The 13,603-nt window shown below is 38.4% G+C and overlaps 1 protein-coding gene across 2 annotated transcripts in view; it reads left to right on the forward strand.

Annotated features, from left to right (window-relative positions):
• Positions 1 to 13,603, forward strand: part of PFKP (phosphofructokinase, platelet) — an 88,123-nt gene that overhangs the window by 13,573 nt on the left and 60,947 nt on the right. For both annotated transcript variants that reach the window (XM_027841597.1, XM_027841599.1), the window contains exon 2: positions 2,607 to 2,680. In XM_027841597.1, coding sequence (XP_027697398.1) covers positions 2,607 to 2,680 — 74 coding nt within the window. The remainder of the gene's footprint in view (positions 1 to 2,606; positions 2,681 to 13,603) is intronic.

The raw sequence follows: 13,603 nt of genomic DNA on the forward strand, positions 1-13,603 counted from the left end.
ATTATTTTGGCAACTGTATTATGCATGGATTAGACAGGGTAAATTAGAGGTGGAGGACCAATTAGCACATCGTAGTATATCTTGGACAGGTTCTGTAAGTGGATTATTATCCTTATTAATAAGGGCCTTATTAACAAATAATTAGTAAGTTAGATTTTATCATAATATATAATTATATAAAATTCTAATAATATGCAATTATTTACTAATAAAGCCCAGAATTTAATATGAAGAAGAGGATGGGTTTGGTTACATTTGAAAAATTGTTTAGTACTTTCAACAATCCCAAACTTCTCCCTGACACAAAGGGTTATCTTTTTAACACAAATGTTTCTCTAGTGGATAGATGAGGATTCAGATCATGAAAACCTACAGTATCTGAGAAATCAACATTGTTGGCAACCTGACAGGCAATGGAGAGGCAATGAAGGTAGTCAGAAGGAGGTTTTACATGTTGTCAGGGATAACTTGTGTGCAAGAATCTGGTGGGCTTCAGGGCTGTCTTGGATCCTCTTCTCTTCCTTCTCTTTGGATGGCCTCCTGTGCTTTCAGTTATCTCTTTATAAATGACTCCCAAATCCATTTGTCACTTCTTTCCTAAGCTTCAGTCCCACATGTACAACTTCTTGCTAGATGTCTGTACCTGGATGTCTGATAGGCTTCTCAATGTCAACCTGCCCAGAATGTATCTCATTGTCTTTCTCCCTAAACCCCACCACTCCTCCCACCTTCTCTTTCTGTCACGGTTACCACCATTCTTCTGGTTGCCTCAGTTTGAAACCCAGGAGTCATATTTGACTTTCTGTTTTCTCTACCCCATATGTCTAATCAGACTTACACTTTAGCCCTCTGTCTGTACTCAAACAGTCATTTCCTTACCTCTCACCTAGACTTGTTGCAAAAGCATCCCAGTTGGTCTCCTAGTGCCCTGCATTTCCTTTCTCCAATCCATCCTCCACATAGCTGCCAAACTGATATTCCTAAAGCTTATATACAATCGTGTTCCTCCACTACTCAAGAACTTCAGTGGCTCTCTGCTGCCTCTGGGATAAATTATAAACTCCTCTTCTTGATACCTAAAGCCCTTCACTGTCTGGCTCCAACCTATCTTTCTAGGTCAATTACACATATCCCTCATGAACTCTACAGGCCCACCTACTCTTCCCTATAGACCACATTCCCTAACTGGCCCTGCCTTTAAGGAGCTTACAGTCTCACACATATCTATATAGCTCTATCTATTTCTGTCTCTCTCCACCTATTTATCTATCTGTCTATAACAAGAAAATAAGTCTTGGTGGGGTTTGATAGCTAGCATACACTTGTAATTCTTGCTACCAGGGAGGCTGAGCTTGGCATTTAAGAGCAGTGGGCTAGGCCATTTGAGTGTGTCTATATTAAATTTGGATTTAATATGGTATTAGTGCCACGAACCCCTCACCCTGGGGCTAATTAGGGAAGGACCACCAGGCTGTCTAAGGAGGAGTGAATTGGTACAGGTCAGAAATGAGAGCAGGTCAAATCTCCTGTGCCTGTTGGACTAAGGCTTGGGCCAGTGAGGAGCCCCAGTACTTTCAGCCTGGGCAAGATAGAGAGACCTTATTTTTTTTGTTATTTTATTGTTACTTTATGACCAACTCTTTTACTTTTCTTTTTCAAATCAACATTATTGGGGCAGCTAGGTGGCACGGTGTATAGAGCACCAGCCCTGGATTCAGGAGGACATGAGTTCAAATCCGGCCTCAGACACATAACACTTACTAGCTGTGTGACCCTGGGCAAGTCACTTAACCCCATTGCCTAACCCCCCCAAAAAAAAATCAACATTATTTCTCTTGACTACTCCTCATTTATCAGAATTGACTCCAAGTGACTTGTGGTTTGAAGAATTCAGATATACTTTGACTAAGAATATTCAAAAGAAATTCTCAGGAGACTAGTTGCTGAGCAGGTCACATTGCCAAGTCCTCACTACTTAAATAGTTAGGTTAAGGCTGCTTTCTGTCGGTTTTCAGAGACCCTTTTAATGTTCAAACTCCTGATAAGGCTTGGCTAATTAACTAATAAACAGCTGTGCAGCAAATATATGTAAGGATTCACCTTTCTCTATACCATAGGATGCATGCTAGCCATGAGATTCATTTACAAGAAGTTAGAGGACTTGACACATGTTGTTCTTTCTGCTTCAAAGACTAGAGAAAATAGAGGAAATCCCAGTTAAACACCCATGATGCATTTCTTTTGTACTATTGCACAATAACTACTGTTTACCACTCTTTTTAACCATTAATTATATAAATTATGACAGTTGCTTTTGGGGCTGCGCCTAACTAATCCTTTATGAAAACAGTGGAAAATGAATGGAATGGAATGGAAAATCCTCTCCAAATTGTGGAAATAATTGCTGTCATTATCCATATTATTTTCTTTCAATTTGACTAAATGTAATCCAAGAAAAAAAATGTTCTGTATTGTTTAAGAACCAGTGGTAACTTCTAAGAACTCTGAACAGAGGCATTTGGAATTCTTAGGGGATATGTGATGATCTTTTGGGTTTAAGCCTAGATGAGTTGAAAGGTACTTATCTCTACCTTCTTCCTCCCCAGGAATGAATGCTGCCGTTCGAGCTGTGGTACGGATGGGAATCTATGTGGGAGCCAAAATGTATTTTGTGTATGAGGTTAGTCTAACATTCATTCCTTTTATCTACATTCACCTATTTCTTGGTTAATAATGACAATTATCCAAGTAACATACATACACATACATGTGTACACACACATGTATAGTCATATACACACACGTATGTATGTGTGTGTGTAATCCTCTTTGGAGAGACTTTCACACATACACAGTATGTAGATATAGATATATGAATGCACATATATATATATAATATATGTCTATATACACCTATATAGTCACATAGCTTGTATATGTATCTACACACATATGTTTATATGTGTATACATAGATATAGATATATAACCATACACACATACACACATTATATATTCTAAATTGTTAAATCAGACTGGGTCTATTAGCGTAGGCTTGTAATACCTATGACTGAGGTGAGCAGATCTGTTGAACTGCAGTAGGGCTAAATCTAGCATCCATCAATATGGCATCAATATGCTGAGTCTTCAGGAATGGGAGTGCCCAGGCTGCCTACAGAAAGATGGACCACCCAAGTCAGAAATAAAGAGGGGCAAAGCTCCCTTGAAGATCAGTACTGAGAAGGGCCAATGTGTGACCACTGCACTTCTATCCTTGGCTAAATAGAGATCCAGTCTAATAATTGCATGAATGAATGAGTATGCTAAGTATTTAAACAATACCACATGTGTCTTTTGTGTGTCAACTTAAGAGGAAAAAAGTATTTGGGGAGGGGAAGCAATCCTCAGCACTATTTAATATCTCCTCTTGTTAATACTGCCCAGTCTTTTTAGAATCCTGTGGCTCAGGTGTCAAAAATGTTTTTTGTTAAGTCAGACCCACATAGCTATTGATTTTTAAAACTGAAACTGAAAGGAAAAGAACATTTTAAAATGCTAACCTTAATCAAAGCCTTTACAGGCTTCTGTTTTGCCATTTCATGCTCTTTGGATGCTAGATTACCATAGATTGGGAATTTCCATTGCCAGAGCTATTGCTGTTATGACCTGGCGCCACCATTTGCGCTGCCCAGTCACTTCATTGGCATGAAAATGAGTAGTTGGCACCTTGCTGAGCTTGGGATTCCTTTGCTCTCTTCTCCAAGTTGCTTGTGAATGGCCTTTTGAGTGTAGTTGCAATATTTGCATGTCAATATCCAAAATGCTTTTCCCCTTAAAGCTACTTTCTATTCGACACAAAAGTTTTTGTTTCATTCTTTGGCAATTTTTGGCTATCAGCTCTTAGCACTTGGAATTTTTCCTGAACCCCTTACCTCTGTGTAAACATAAAAATATTTTTTAAAGAATATCTTTTTTTCTGATGCTTTTCTCCATATTAGGTAGGTTCTTTTTTTTTAAGTATTTTTTTTTTAAATGGCATGGACATATTAGCTTCTTCTCTCTAATCCTAGGTTTCTGTCCACATTTTTAACTCCCATGTTTAATAGCTTATGGAAATCTCTCCAAAGAGCAATTAAATTTCTTTTGTCCCTGGACAATACTAGTACTTCATATATGGTAGTTTACAATTTTCAAGGTGTGTGTACATGTATTTCCCTCTTTTGATCCTCAGAGTAGCTCCTACAAGGTAGGCAAAGCAGATATGTAATACCACATTTTTTTAGTTGGATTCAACTAGTCTGATTTCTTACATCCTGCAGAGTTCCTTTACCAACATTTCTGACATCATCCTACCTGTGCCAAACATTTTTTCACTACTTCACTGCCTCTCCAGGGGCAGTACATTCCACTTTTTTTTAATTGCTTTAATGATTAGTTCCTTATTTTGGACTAAAACTTACTCCCATTATAACCACCATGCCTTCTGTGAAAGGGGCATTGGTTAGGATTTGTGAGCACTCAGGGGATAGCCTTGCTGGTAGCAAGAGTCTGAGGCAAGCATTTAGGAAGGAGAAGGCCTTTAGGAATGGTGGCCTTACAGTGCAAACTGTCCCCAGGTTCCTCTCAGAAACAGTTTGTCATGACTGTTAAGAGTTAGACGGCTTAAACTTCCACAGGTAGAATAGTGCAGAGAGTTATAAAAACAAGTCAAGGAAGCAGTTACACTGCAGGTGGGCCTGGGCTTAGCCCAAAGCTGGTGGTTCCAAGAAGACCCCAAAATCAAGATAAGGGCATGCTCAGTGAACCTCAGGCCTAGTAACTTCTCTGACCAGGGTCGGGGTGGGGGTTAATAGCACAATTGTCCACACAATAGGACGGGAACAGGGGGCATTTCAGAACAAATGTAACCTGGAAGGAATGGACCAATCCAGGCCTGGGAGGTTTCCGCTGAATTTAACTGCATAAAAGCACCCTTGCACTTGCATTCAGGGCCCATCCCTCCTGAAGAGGGGTAGAGTCCGCTTCTGGCCAGAAACGTCTAAATCTTATGGACTTTCTCTGTAATAAACTTTCTTGATACTAAATTTTTGATGTCAAGCCTATTTCTAACAGTGACCCACCCAGTCTGAGGTAGAATTGTTATTTTTATTATATTAGCTCGGCCTACCCATGAGCAACTGATGTTTTTCCAATTATTTAGATCTGACTTTATTTGTATGAAAAGTTTTTTGTAATTGTGTTCATATAGTTCCTGGGTATGATCCACCCAGTCTTGAGGATATTAATGGTTCTGCTTGGAATCTTCAGGTAATTATGGTTTTTTTTTTCCTTGCAAATCTCACAAAATCCAATTCTGTTTTCCTACCAACAAGGCACTGGAAATTGTTGTACTAGACAGTGGAACCCTGATCTTTCCTTTTATGAATGTATAAGGGAGGGAATTAGCCCTTAGCAATCTATACCTTGCTCTCCTTCCACCTAAGGATATGAGATGCTGGGAAGTAGGGTACTTGAATTGGAAAACTACTCTACTATTTTAGGGGGGAAATGAAAGCAATTCCACAGTCTTTTGTAGGCTAACAGGAAAGAGCTCAGATGAGGGCATTCATTATACAGTCCATTAGAGATATTTTTATCTTCAGTATGGCCCTACTTCAATTCAACAAACATTTTTTGAGTACCTACTGTGTGTACATCATGGAAGATTTGAAGATAAATAAAACCCAGTTCATTCAAAGAGGTTATAAATTTAATAGGAAAGATAAGTGATATACCCATAAAGATTTTGAATATAATAAATTCATCAGGTACAAAATGCTTTGAGAATTCAGAAGAGGAAAGTTCAGCTGAGATCAAGGAAGGCTTTATGGAAGACTTTGAAGGGTGGTGAGGATTTCAACAAGTTGAAATGGGGGCAGGTAAAATGTATACCATTTGTAGGGAATGTCAGGGAGGTAGGTCAATGCTAAAGAATGTTGATCATCTTTTTATTTAATTTTAAAATTCAATTTTTATTGTTATCTTTTGTTTTTATATCACCTTCATTTTTTAATGTTTCTCCCCCATCTAACCTAATAAGCTGTCCTTTGAAACAAAGATTTTTGTAAAAAAAAAAAAGGGGGGGGTGGGGATAGCAAAAGACCCCATGCTGGCTACCATTCTACTTTATATGTTGTCCCCCTATTAGTCTATAATATAAGCTTCTTGAGGGTAAGGGCTATCTTTCTTTTTGCATTTTTGTCTCTAGCACTTGGCACACAGTAAGTGCTTAATAAATGTTTTTTCACTCATTTAATGACTGTCTGGCAGTATATGCCACAAAACAGTTAAAAGTGAATGTTGCAAAATTATGAAGAACAAGCTTGACCTTAATGAGGAGGTAGGAGAAAGCACCTCTTTTGCAGAGATAGGAAGGGTATAGGTGTGGAACTTTGAATTTATTTTCATTTTTTTTAATGCATTGCTTGGTTTTGTTGACTTTTTCCTTTTCTTCCTCTTATTAAAAAAAAATAGTCTTCTGGGATGGGGTAGAGGGGGAAATTTAGGGAATATAAAAAACAAAAAGTAGCAATAAAGAGTTATTTTTGAAAAAAGACCTGGAAAGAACCTCAGGGATCATCTAGTCCCACCCACCCCTCCATTTTACAGACGGAGAAACTGAGGCCTAAAAAATTTAAGTGACTTGCCCAAGCTCACATTGGTACTGTGAGAGCAGGATTGAGAATTGAGCCAGGGACCTTGGAGTCCAAATCAAGTAGTTTTTCCACTGAATTGCCCTGTCTATAATATGTAGCTTCTAATATTACCTAGATCTTTCCTGGTTACCAGCAGATCAAAGAAAAAAAAAAAGGTCAGTGTTTTAGTTGTTTAAATATTATCATCTTGTCTTACTAGAGAATATGTGATTGGTATGTTAATCCAGAAGCATTGATAGTCCTGTGAAAGAATTGGCATTTTATTTGATTGAACCAGTTCTGCCTGGTTTCAACTTGAACAAGTATAAATCTAGGACAGATCTACGTGTGGGGAATGATTAGTAAAAGGCATGAATGAGAGACAGAAATTTTCAATGTCTGCCTCCCCAGTACTGAACTGATTTTCTCGCAGAGCAAGTAGTAGTCAGTGTTCCATGACAGAATTCTAAAAATGTCTTTAGTGTATTAGTCAAACAACGTCCATAGCACCAAATACTTTTAAATTCAATAAAAACTTACCTCTTTATGAAACTGCCCTTCTATCTAAATAGTAAAAGGGGGGAAGGACGTGTTAAGTTGGCTTGTTGCTACATTAGTTCCTGGATATAAACTTTACCCAAAAAATCATAAAATTTTGGAGCTAGAAGGGACTTTGAACATATAATTAACCCCCCTCTTTTATGATTAGGCAGATTGAGGTCCAGCGACATTGTGACTTTCACAGGGTCATAGAGCCAAGTAATGGCAGTTGTGATTAGAGCCCGGCTCACTCCCTGCACTACATCAGAATATCTCTGGTCTTTGTCTAGAGTTCCATCAAAGTAAATGATCTGACAGACTGATGCAATTCAATTGACCTTTTTGTTGAGCATCTCTGATTGCTTGGAAGTGGCACCTGACCTCACTTTATATAGGAGGAAACTGAAATAAATGTCTGAATTGAACAATGTTCACAGTACCAAATGATTGGCTTTCCCAAGATTACCCAGATAATAAGTAATAGGTTATCATCAAAGGTCATAAGTGTAAGTTCCAGAAGGGACTTTAGAGGTCATCTGGTCCAACCTTCCCATTTTATGTTTGAGGAATCTGAAGCCTATAGAGGTTAAATGACTTTGCCCCAAAGTCCTATACCCAAGGGACAGGTATGGGATTTGAACTAAGGGCTTCTTTTAAAAAAATAAATTTTTATTGATATTTCTTATTTTTATATTGCCTACATTTCCTTTTATATCCTTCCTCTCCCCATCCCACTCCATAGAAAGTAATCCCTTATAAAGAAGATCAGTCTTACTTTGTTTCCAGTTGTTTGCTGCCACATAAAAAGTGCTGCTATAAATATTTACTGTATATGGAGCCTTTCTTTTTGTAATTAAGTTCCTTAAAGTATATGCTCAATAGAGGAATCTCTGCAGGGGTATGCTGGTTCAACAACTGGCTGACCTAAAAAAAAAAAAAAAGAATGTATACAGGACACACTTTTAATCTTCATTATTAACATTTTCTCCATAACTTTTCTGTGGACAGTGGACAGAATAGTAACTGAAGCACTGATTTGTAGTATTTGCCAGTTTCCAAGGTATAAATGCTCATACTGAAAATTTAACAATTGACTCATAAGAGCTGGTTGAATCTGGTTCCAACACATTGCCTGGATCTCTGGGCCAAAGAGTATGGACTTTGCATAATTACAAATTGTTTTCCTGAATGGTCCTTCTCATTCAAAGCTCCACCAACAATGCTGGCCTCCAACATTGATTATTCCCATGTTTTGTTATCTTTGCCAATTGGCTTGAATATGAGATGAAACAACTAGAATTGTTTTGATTTGAAGCATTCTTTCATCTTTTGCCAGAAATAATTTTATTAGGATTATTCTAATCTAAACATTCATACTTAGAGGACTGAACACAAGTAAGTGTTACTTCTATGATTTTGAAAAGTACTTTCTGGGGGGCAGCTAGGTGGTGCAGTGGATAGAGCACTGGCTCTGAAATCTAGAGGATCTGAGTTCAAATCCAACCTCATACATTTGACACTCACTAGCTGTGTGACCCTGGGCAAGTCACTTAGCCCCAATTGCCTCACCCCCCAAAAAAAATTCAAATTAAAAAAAAAGAAAATTATTCTCTGTGAAGCCATTTTCAAGTTTTAATTTATAGTATTCCTGAATTAAGAAAATGTCACAATATTATAGAACATATTTACAAGGTTCATGTGAAAAGTTCAGTTGGCATTTAGACAATCATTTTCCTAAAACCATTCAGTTCTTCTTTGATCACTCCCTCTGTGGATTCTCCTTTCCAGTTGATCCAAGGTAAATTCAAGAGATACTTCCATTGACTGAAGTAATTAAATATTTCTTTCTTCCCTTAGTTTGATCATTATCCTCATCTGGCTGAGGTATACTGGCCAAGGGTACTGCTCCTAATTGGACCATCAAGGGTCCTTTACCCTTGTCTGATCACTGTACTGATTCTGTTGAAAGGCACAGCAGTGAATTTTCAGCCAATTTACTTCAAGGAAAGTGGTTAGGCCTTTGGTAAAGAGGAAAAATGATTTAGTGCAGAGCATAGTTTCAGAACTGAGAGTCCAAGAGTGACTGATAAGGTTTCTCATTAACATTAGTCTGAAGGTTTCAGGCTGGGATACTGAGAAAAATACTATTTCTAAAAGAGGTAGAGAGACAGCTTCTTCCACATTTTCCACTTTTTGTTCTGAAAACAACTAATTACAAGAGTAATCTATGCTCAGCAATTTCAGGATCTTATTGTGTACCTGCCGATCAGCTGCAAGATATATTACTGTAATTGGACCAATATATAGAGTATTCCATATTTTACTTTACTACATCAGATGCAGCAAGGCACTAAAATGACAAGGTTTATTCTTGATGTCATAACAGTAGGCCAGTATTCCAGCAGTATGACAACCCTGCATAATAGGGTTGAGGGCATTGTCTTCAATATGTGGTGTGTAACATTGATAGATATACAGAAAGGAATGCTGTTATGCTGTTATGCGTTGGAGACAAAAAGTTTTGTGTTCAAATGTCTGTAAGTCTCCAGTCCTTTAATCTTCTGGAGAGTAACCAGAAGGCTATGCAGATTAGTAAAGCTGTATCATGGGATGGAGGTGGGCCAATTTAAAGGCAATTGGAATTTAAAAGTAGCATTTTTCTGCTAGTCTTGCCATTAAGTTGTCAAGACCCTTAGCTATAACTATTACAAAACAGATATTCTGAATCTATTTGCTGATTCTTCTACTATAGCTATAATTCTCCTCTGGAGAGTGAACTTCACAAATCTTAACATGTGCTGCTACTCTGTCCTCATATTTAAATTTGGTATACACTACAACTGGTTGACTATAAAGGTCAGAGAGTCCACTATTTCCCTTCCATAGCAGATATCTGGCTCACTTCCAGAAGTGCTTAGAAGTAGGTTAGACTCCTCTTTCAGGGACTTGTTCATCTACATATCATGACGGACTTCTCAAGCCCATATGTTAACTTCCTCCAATCTCTGAGTCATGGTCTAGACTCTTTTTAAAGAAATCTTTTCCATGGGTGGTACATTGGCAGTGATTGTGCTTCCAAACTGAGTACCTTTGGGGCATAATTTATAGGTCAGAAGGGATGCTTGATTCTTGGTTTAAATTGTTAGTCCAACACTGATGAATGAGGTTTTTGTTATGGTGCCTAACTCCTTATTTAAGAAATTCTGACCCACAGAGCATAAAAAGAGCATGCTCTGTCTTGGTGGAGTGTCCCAGGTTGTTGGACAATTTCCCTCTTCAATGAAGAGAATTCTATTATGGTAACTAGTGCAAAAATGTTGTGGGCTCTCCTAAACCATAGCTGATTCATTTAGGCTTCTTTCATAGTGTCATAAGATAGTGTCTTTCCTAACTATACCAACTAGCGGTATCTGTCTAGGCTTTTACAGACACTCCAAACTGAAATTGTCTTAGTATATGTTAAAAGACAACCCTTAGCCTTCAAATGGAGTTGTTTCTAAAGTTCCTTCGTAAATAAAGATATCTGAAATTCTTAAGTATTTTCCCATTAGTGCAATGATATGAATGTCAGTTGAGTTCCCAGGACAGCCTACAACAGTCTATTTAACCTATAGTGCACCTGAAATAGAACTTAGCCACCACTTATTCAGGGTTTCTGTGGTAAAATGTGTCCAGAATTGTGACTGGGGATGCCATTGATGTGTTCCCCATTTCCCTCAATTCTGACACCCCACGGTACATGGGGGCGCTGAAAAATGCAATAAAGAACACTCAGATTCTAGCCTTGCTCCCCTGCTTACTGGCCTTGTGAATGGGGAAAGTTTTCTAGGCTTTGGATTCCTCATATAAAATAAGGGGAGTTGAACTAGGTCAGGGGTGGGGAACTTGCGGCCTTATAAGGACACATGTGGCCTTCTAGGTGCTCGGGTGTGGCCTTTCGACTAAGTCCAAGATTTACAGAACAAATCCTTTTATTAAGGAGATTTGTTCTGTGAAGTTTAGATTCAGTAAAAAGGTCACACTTAAGGACCTAAAGGGTCACATGTGGCCTTGAGACCTCAGGTTCCCCACACCTGAACTAGGTAATCCCTCCCATTTCTAACATAACAGGATTTCTGTGATTATGTGAACACTTCTTTGAAAAACTGACAAGTAACTATTACCTATAGTGTTGGAGTTCTTAACCTTGTTTGGGTCATGAATCCCTTTGGTAATCTGGTGAAATCCATGGACCCTTTTCAGAATAATGTTTTTAAATACACATACATACATACATACATATATATATATATATATATATATATACACACACACATATGTATATATATATATACAGACTCAAAGATGTAAAGATGTGTGTGTGTGTGTATGTGTGTATAGATAGATTGACAGATAGTGTGAACAGAGCACCATGTTAGTCTAGGGAGGGATGGAAAGTTTAAATAGGACAGATGTCTGCTTTCATGGAGTTTTAAGTGTAGCAGGAACATAAGATTTATACTCAATTCTCACACACAACACTACCTGGTAAGTGCATCAGACGTTGTTATAATGTCTGAAGGCAGGAGAAGAGGGGTGTCACCGTCCCGTAGAAGCTCAGTGGAGCTCTAAAGAATGAATAGGAATTCAGCAGGCAGAGGTGGGTGACAGGCTTTTCTGCTTATGGAAAACAACCTGACCATCACAAGGGCAGGAAACATGATATGGTTACCAAGACTGGAGAGTAGTTCAGTTTGCCTGGAGTATTAAAGAGAGCTAGTGGAGAAAGGCAGTGCACATGACTATAGCCTTTGTTTTGTAGAGGGCCTTGAATAGGGAATTATTGGTTTGGAGTGGGGTGGTACAGAGTAGGGGGAGCGGAACACTAGCAGCTGGGAGGATTAGCACTATCCCCTGTCTTAAGACGGTCTTGTAGCTGAGTTTTGAAGAAAACTAGGTATTCTAAGAGACAGAGGTAAGGAGAAAGTACATTCTAGACATGATGAGCAGCCAGTCCCGGGATATGGAGATGGAAAGCTGGGAAGGAGCAGTCAGAAGGACAGTTTGGTTGGATTGTACAGTGAGTGAAGAGGACTGGAAAATCATAGGCCTGGAAAGAGTTGGTGCCAGGTTGTAAAGGACTTTAAATGCTACATAGAGGTATTTATATTGGATTCCAGAAGTAATAAGTAGCCATCGGAGTTTATTGAATAGGGTAGTGACATGGCGGTAGAAAGATAATCATAAGTTTAACTATATTTAGTTCCACTCATTTGAATGCTTGGAGGAGGAGCAAGTAAGGAGATAAGAAAAAGAGAATCAATTTTGTTTTGGACATGTTGATTTTGGGGTGTTCATAGGACACTTAGGAAGAGAGAGGGAATAAGCAGTTATATAGCACCTACTCTGTGCTAGGCATTGTGCTAAGCACTTTATACAACCCTCATTTGATACTCACAGAAACCCTGAGAGGTAGGTGCTATTCTGATCTCCATTTTACAGCTGAGGAAACTGAGGTGGATAGAGGTTAAGTGACTTGCCCAAGGTCACAAAGCTAGTAAGTGTGTGAGACCAGATTTGAACTCAGGTCTTCCTGACTCCAGGCCCAGCACTTTATCCACTGTACCATGTAGCTAGGAAGAGATGTCTCACAGGCAACTGATGATGTAGGATTGGAATTCAGGAAAGATATTAGGGTTCAATGTACAGAAATAGGAGTTATATGTCAATAGATAATACTTGAACCCATTGGAAAATTTGAGATCACCAAGGTAGATTATAGAGAGGAAAGACAAAAGAGGGTCTTGGATAGTGGTGTCAAACTCAAATAAATATGGAGGTCACTAAACTGTCCATAAGCAGTCCTGCAGGCCACATATTGACTTAGTTTTATAATGTAATATTTCCTATGTTTTATTATATTTTAATTTTCTTTTGTTAAGTCTTTCCTGATTACATTTCAGTCTGGTTTGGGCCACACTTAGGAGAGTTGTGGGTCACATCTGGCCTATGGAGCATGTGTTTGGCTCCTCTGGTCTGGGACATAGCCCTGTGTTACATCCAGAGTCATAAGAGTATAGAGGATGAGGTGGGTAACAGTTGAGGGATATGGTATTCAGCTCTCTCAAAAGCTTCAGGGAAATTAAGAAGAGATCCCAGAGGTTACATAGTCCAATCCCATCATTTTAGAGATGAGAAAGCTGAAGCCTGAGCCCAGAAAGATGAAAGGACTTCCTAATACTTAGATACATGATTTCTAAGATCCCTTCTAGCTCTAAATTTTGTATTTTTTATAATCCAAATGTTGATTAAAATATGATCAAAATTAAGGACCAGATACCAATTAACTACCTTTATTGACTTTTCCTATTCAGCTTTATAATATTTTTCCCTTCCTAACCTAAGCACTGG

Source organism: Vombatus ursinus, unplaced genomic scaffold (assembly GCF_900497805.2).
Source record: "Vombatus ursinus unplaced genomic scaffold, bare-nosed wombat genome assembly UNPS02014861.1, whole genome shotgun sequence".
NCBI classification, from domain to species: Eukaryota; Metazoa; Chordata; class Mammalia; order Diprotodontia; family Vombatidae; genus Vombatus; species Vombatus ursinus.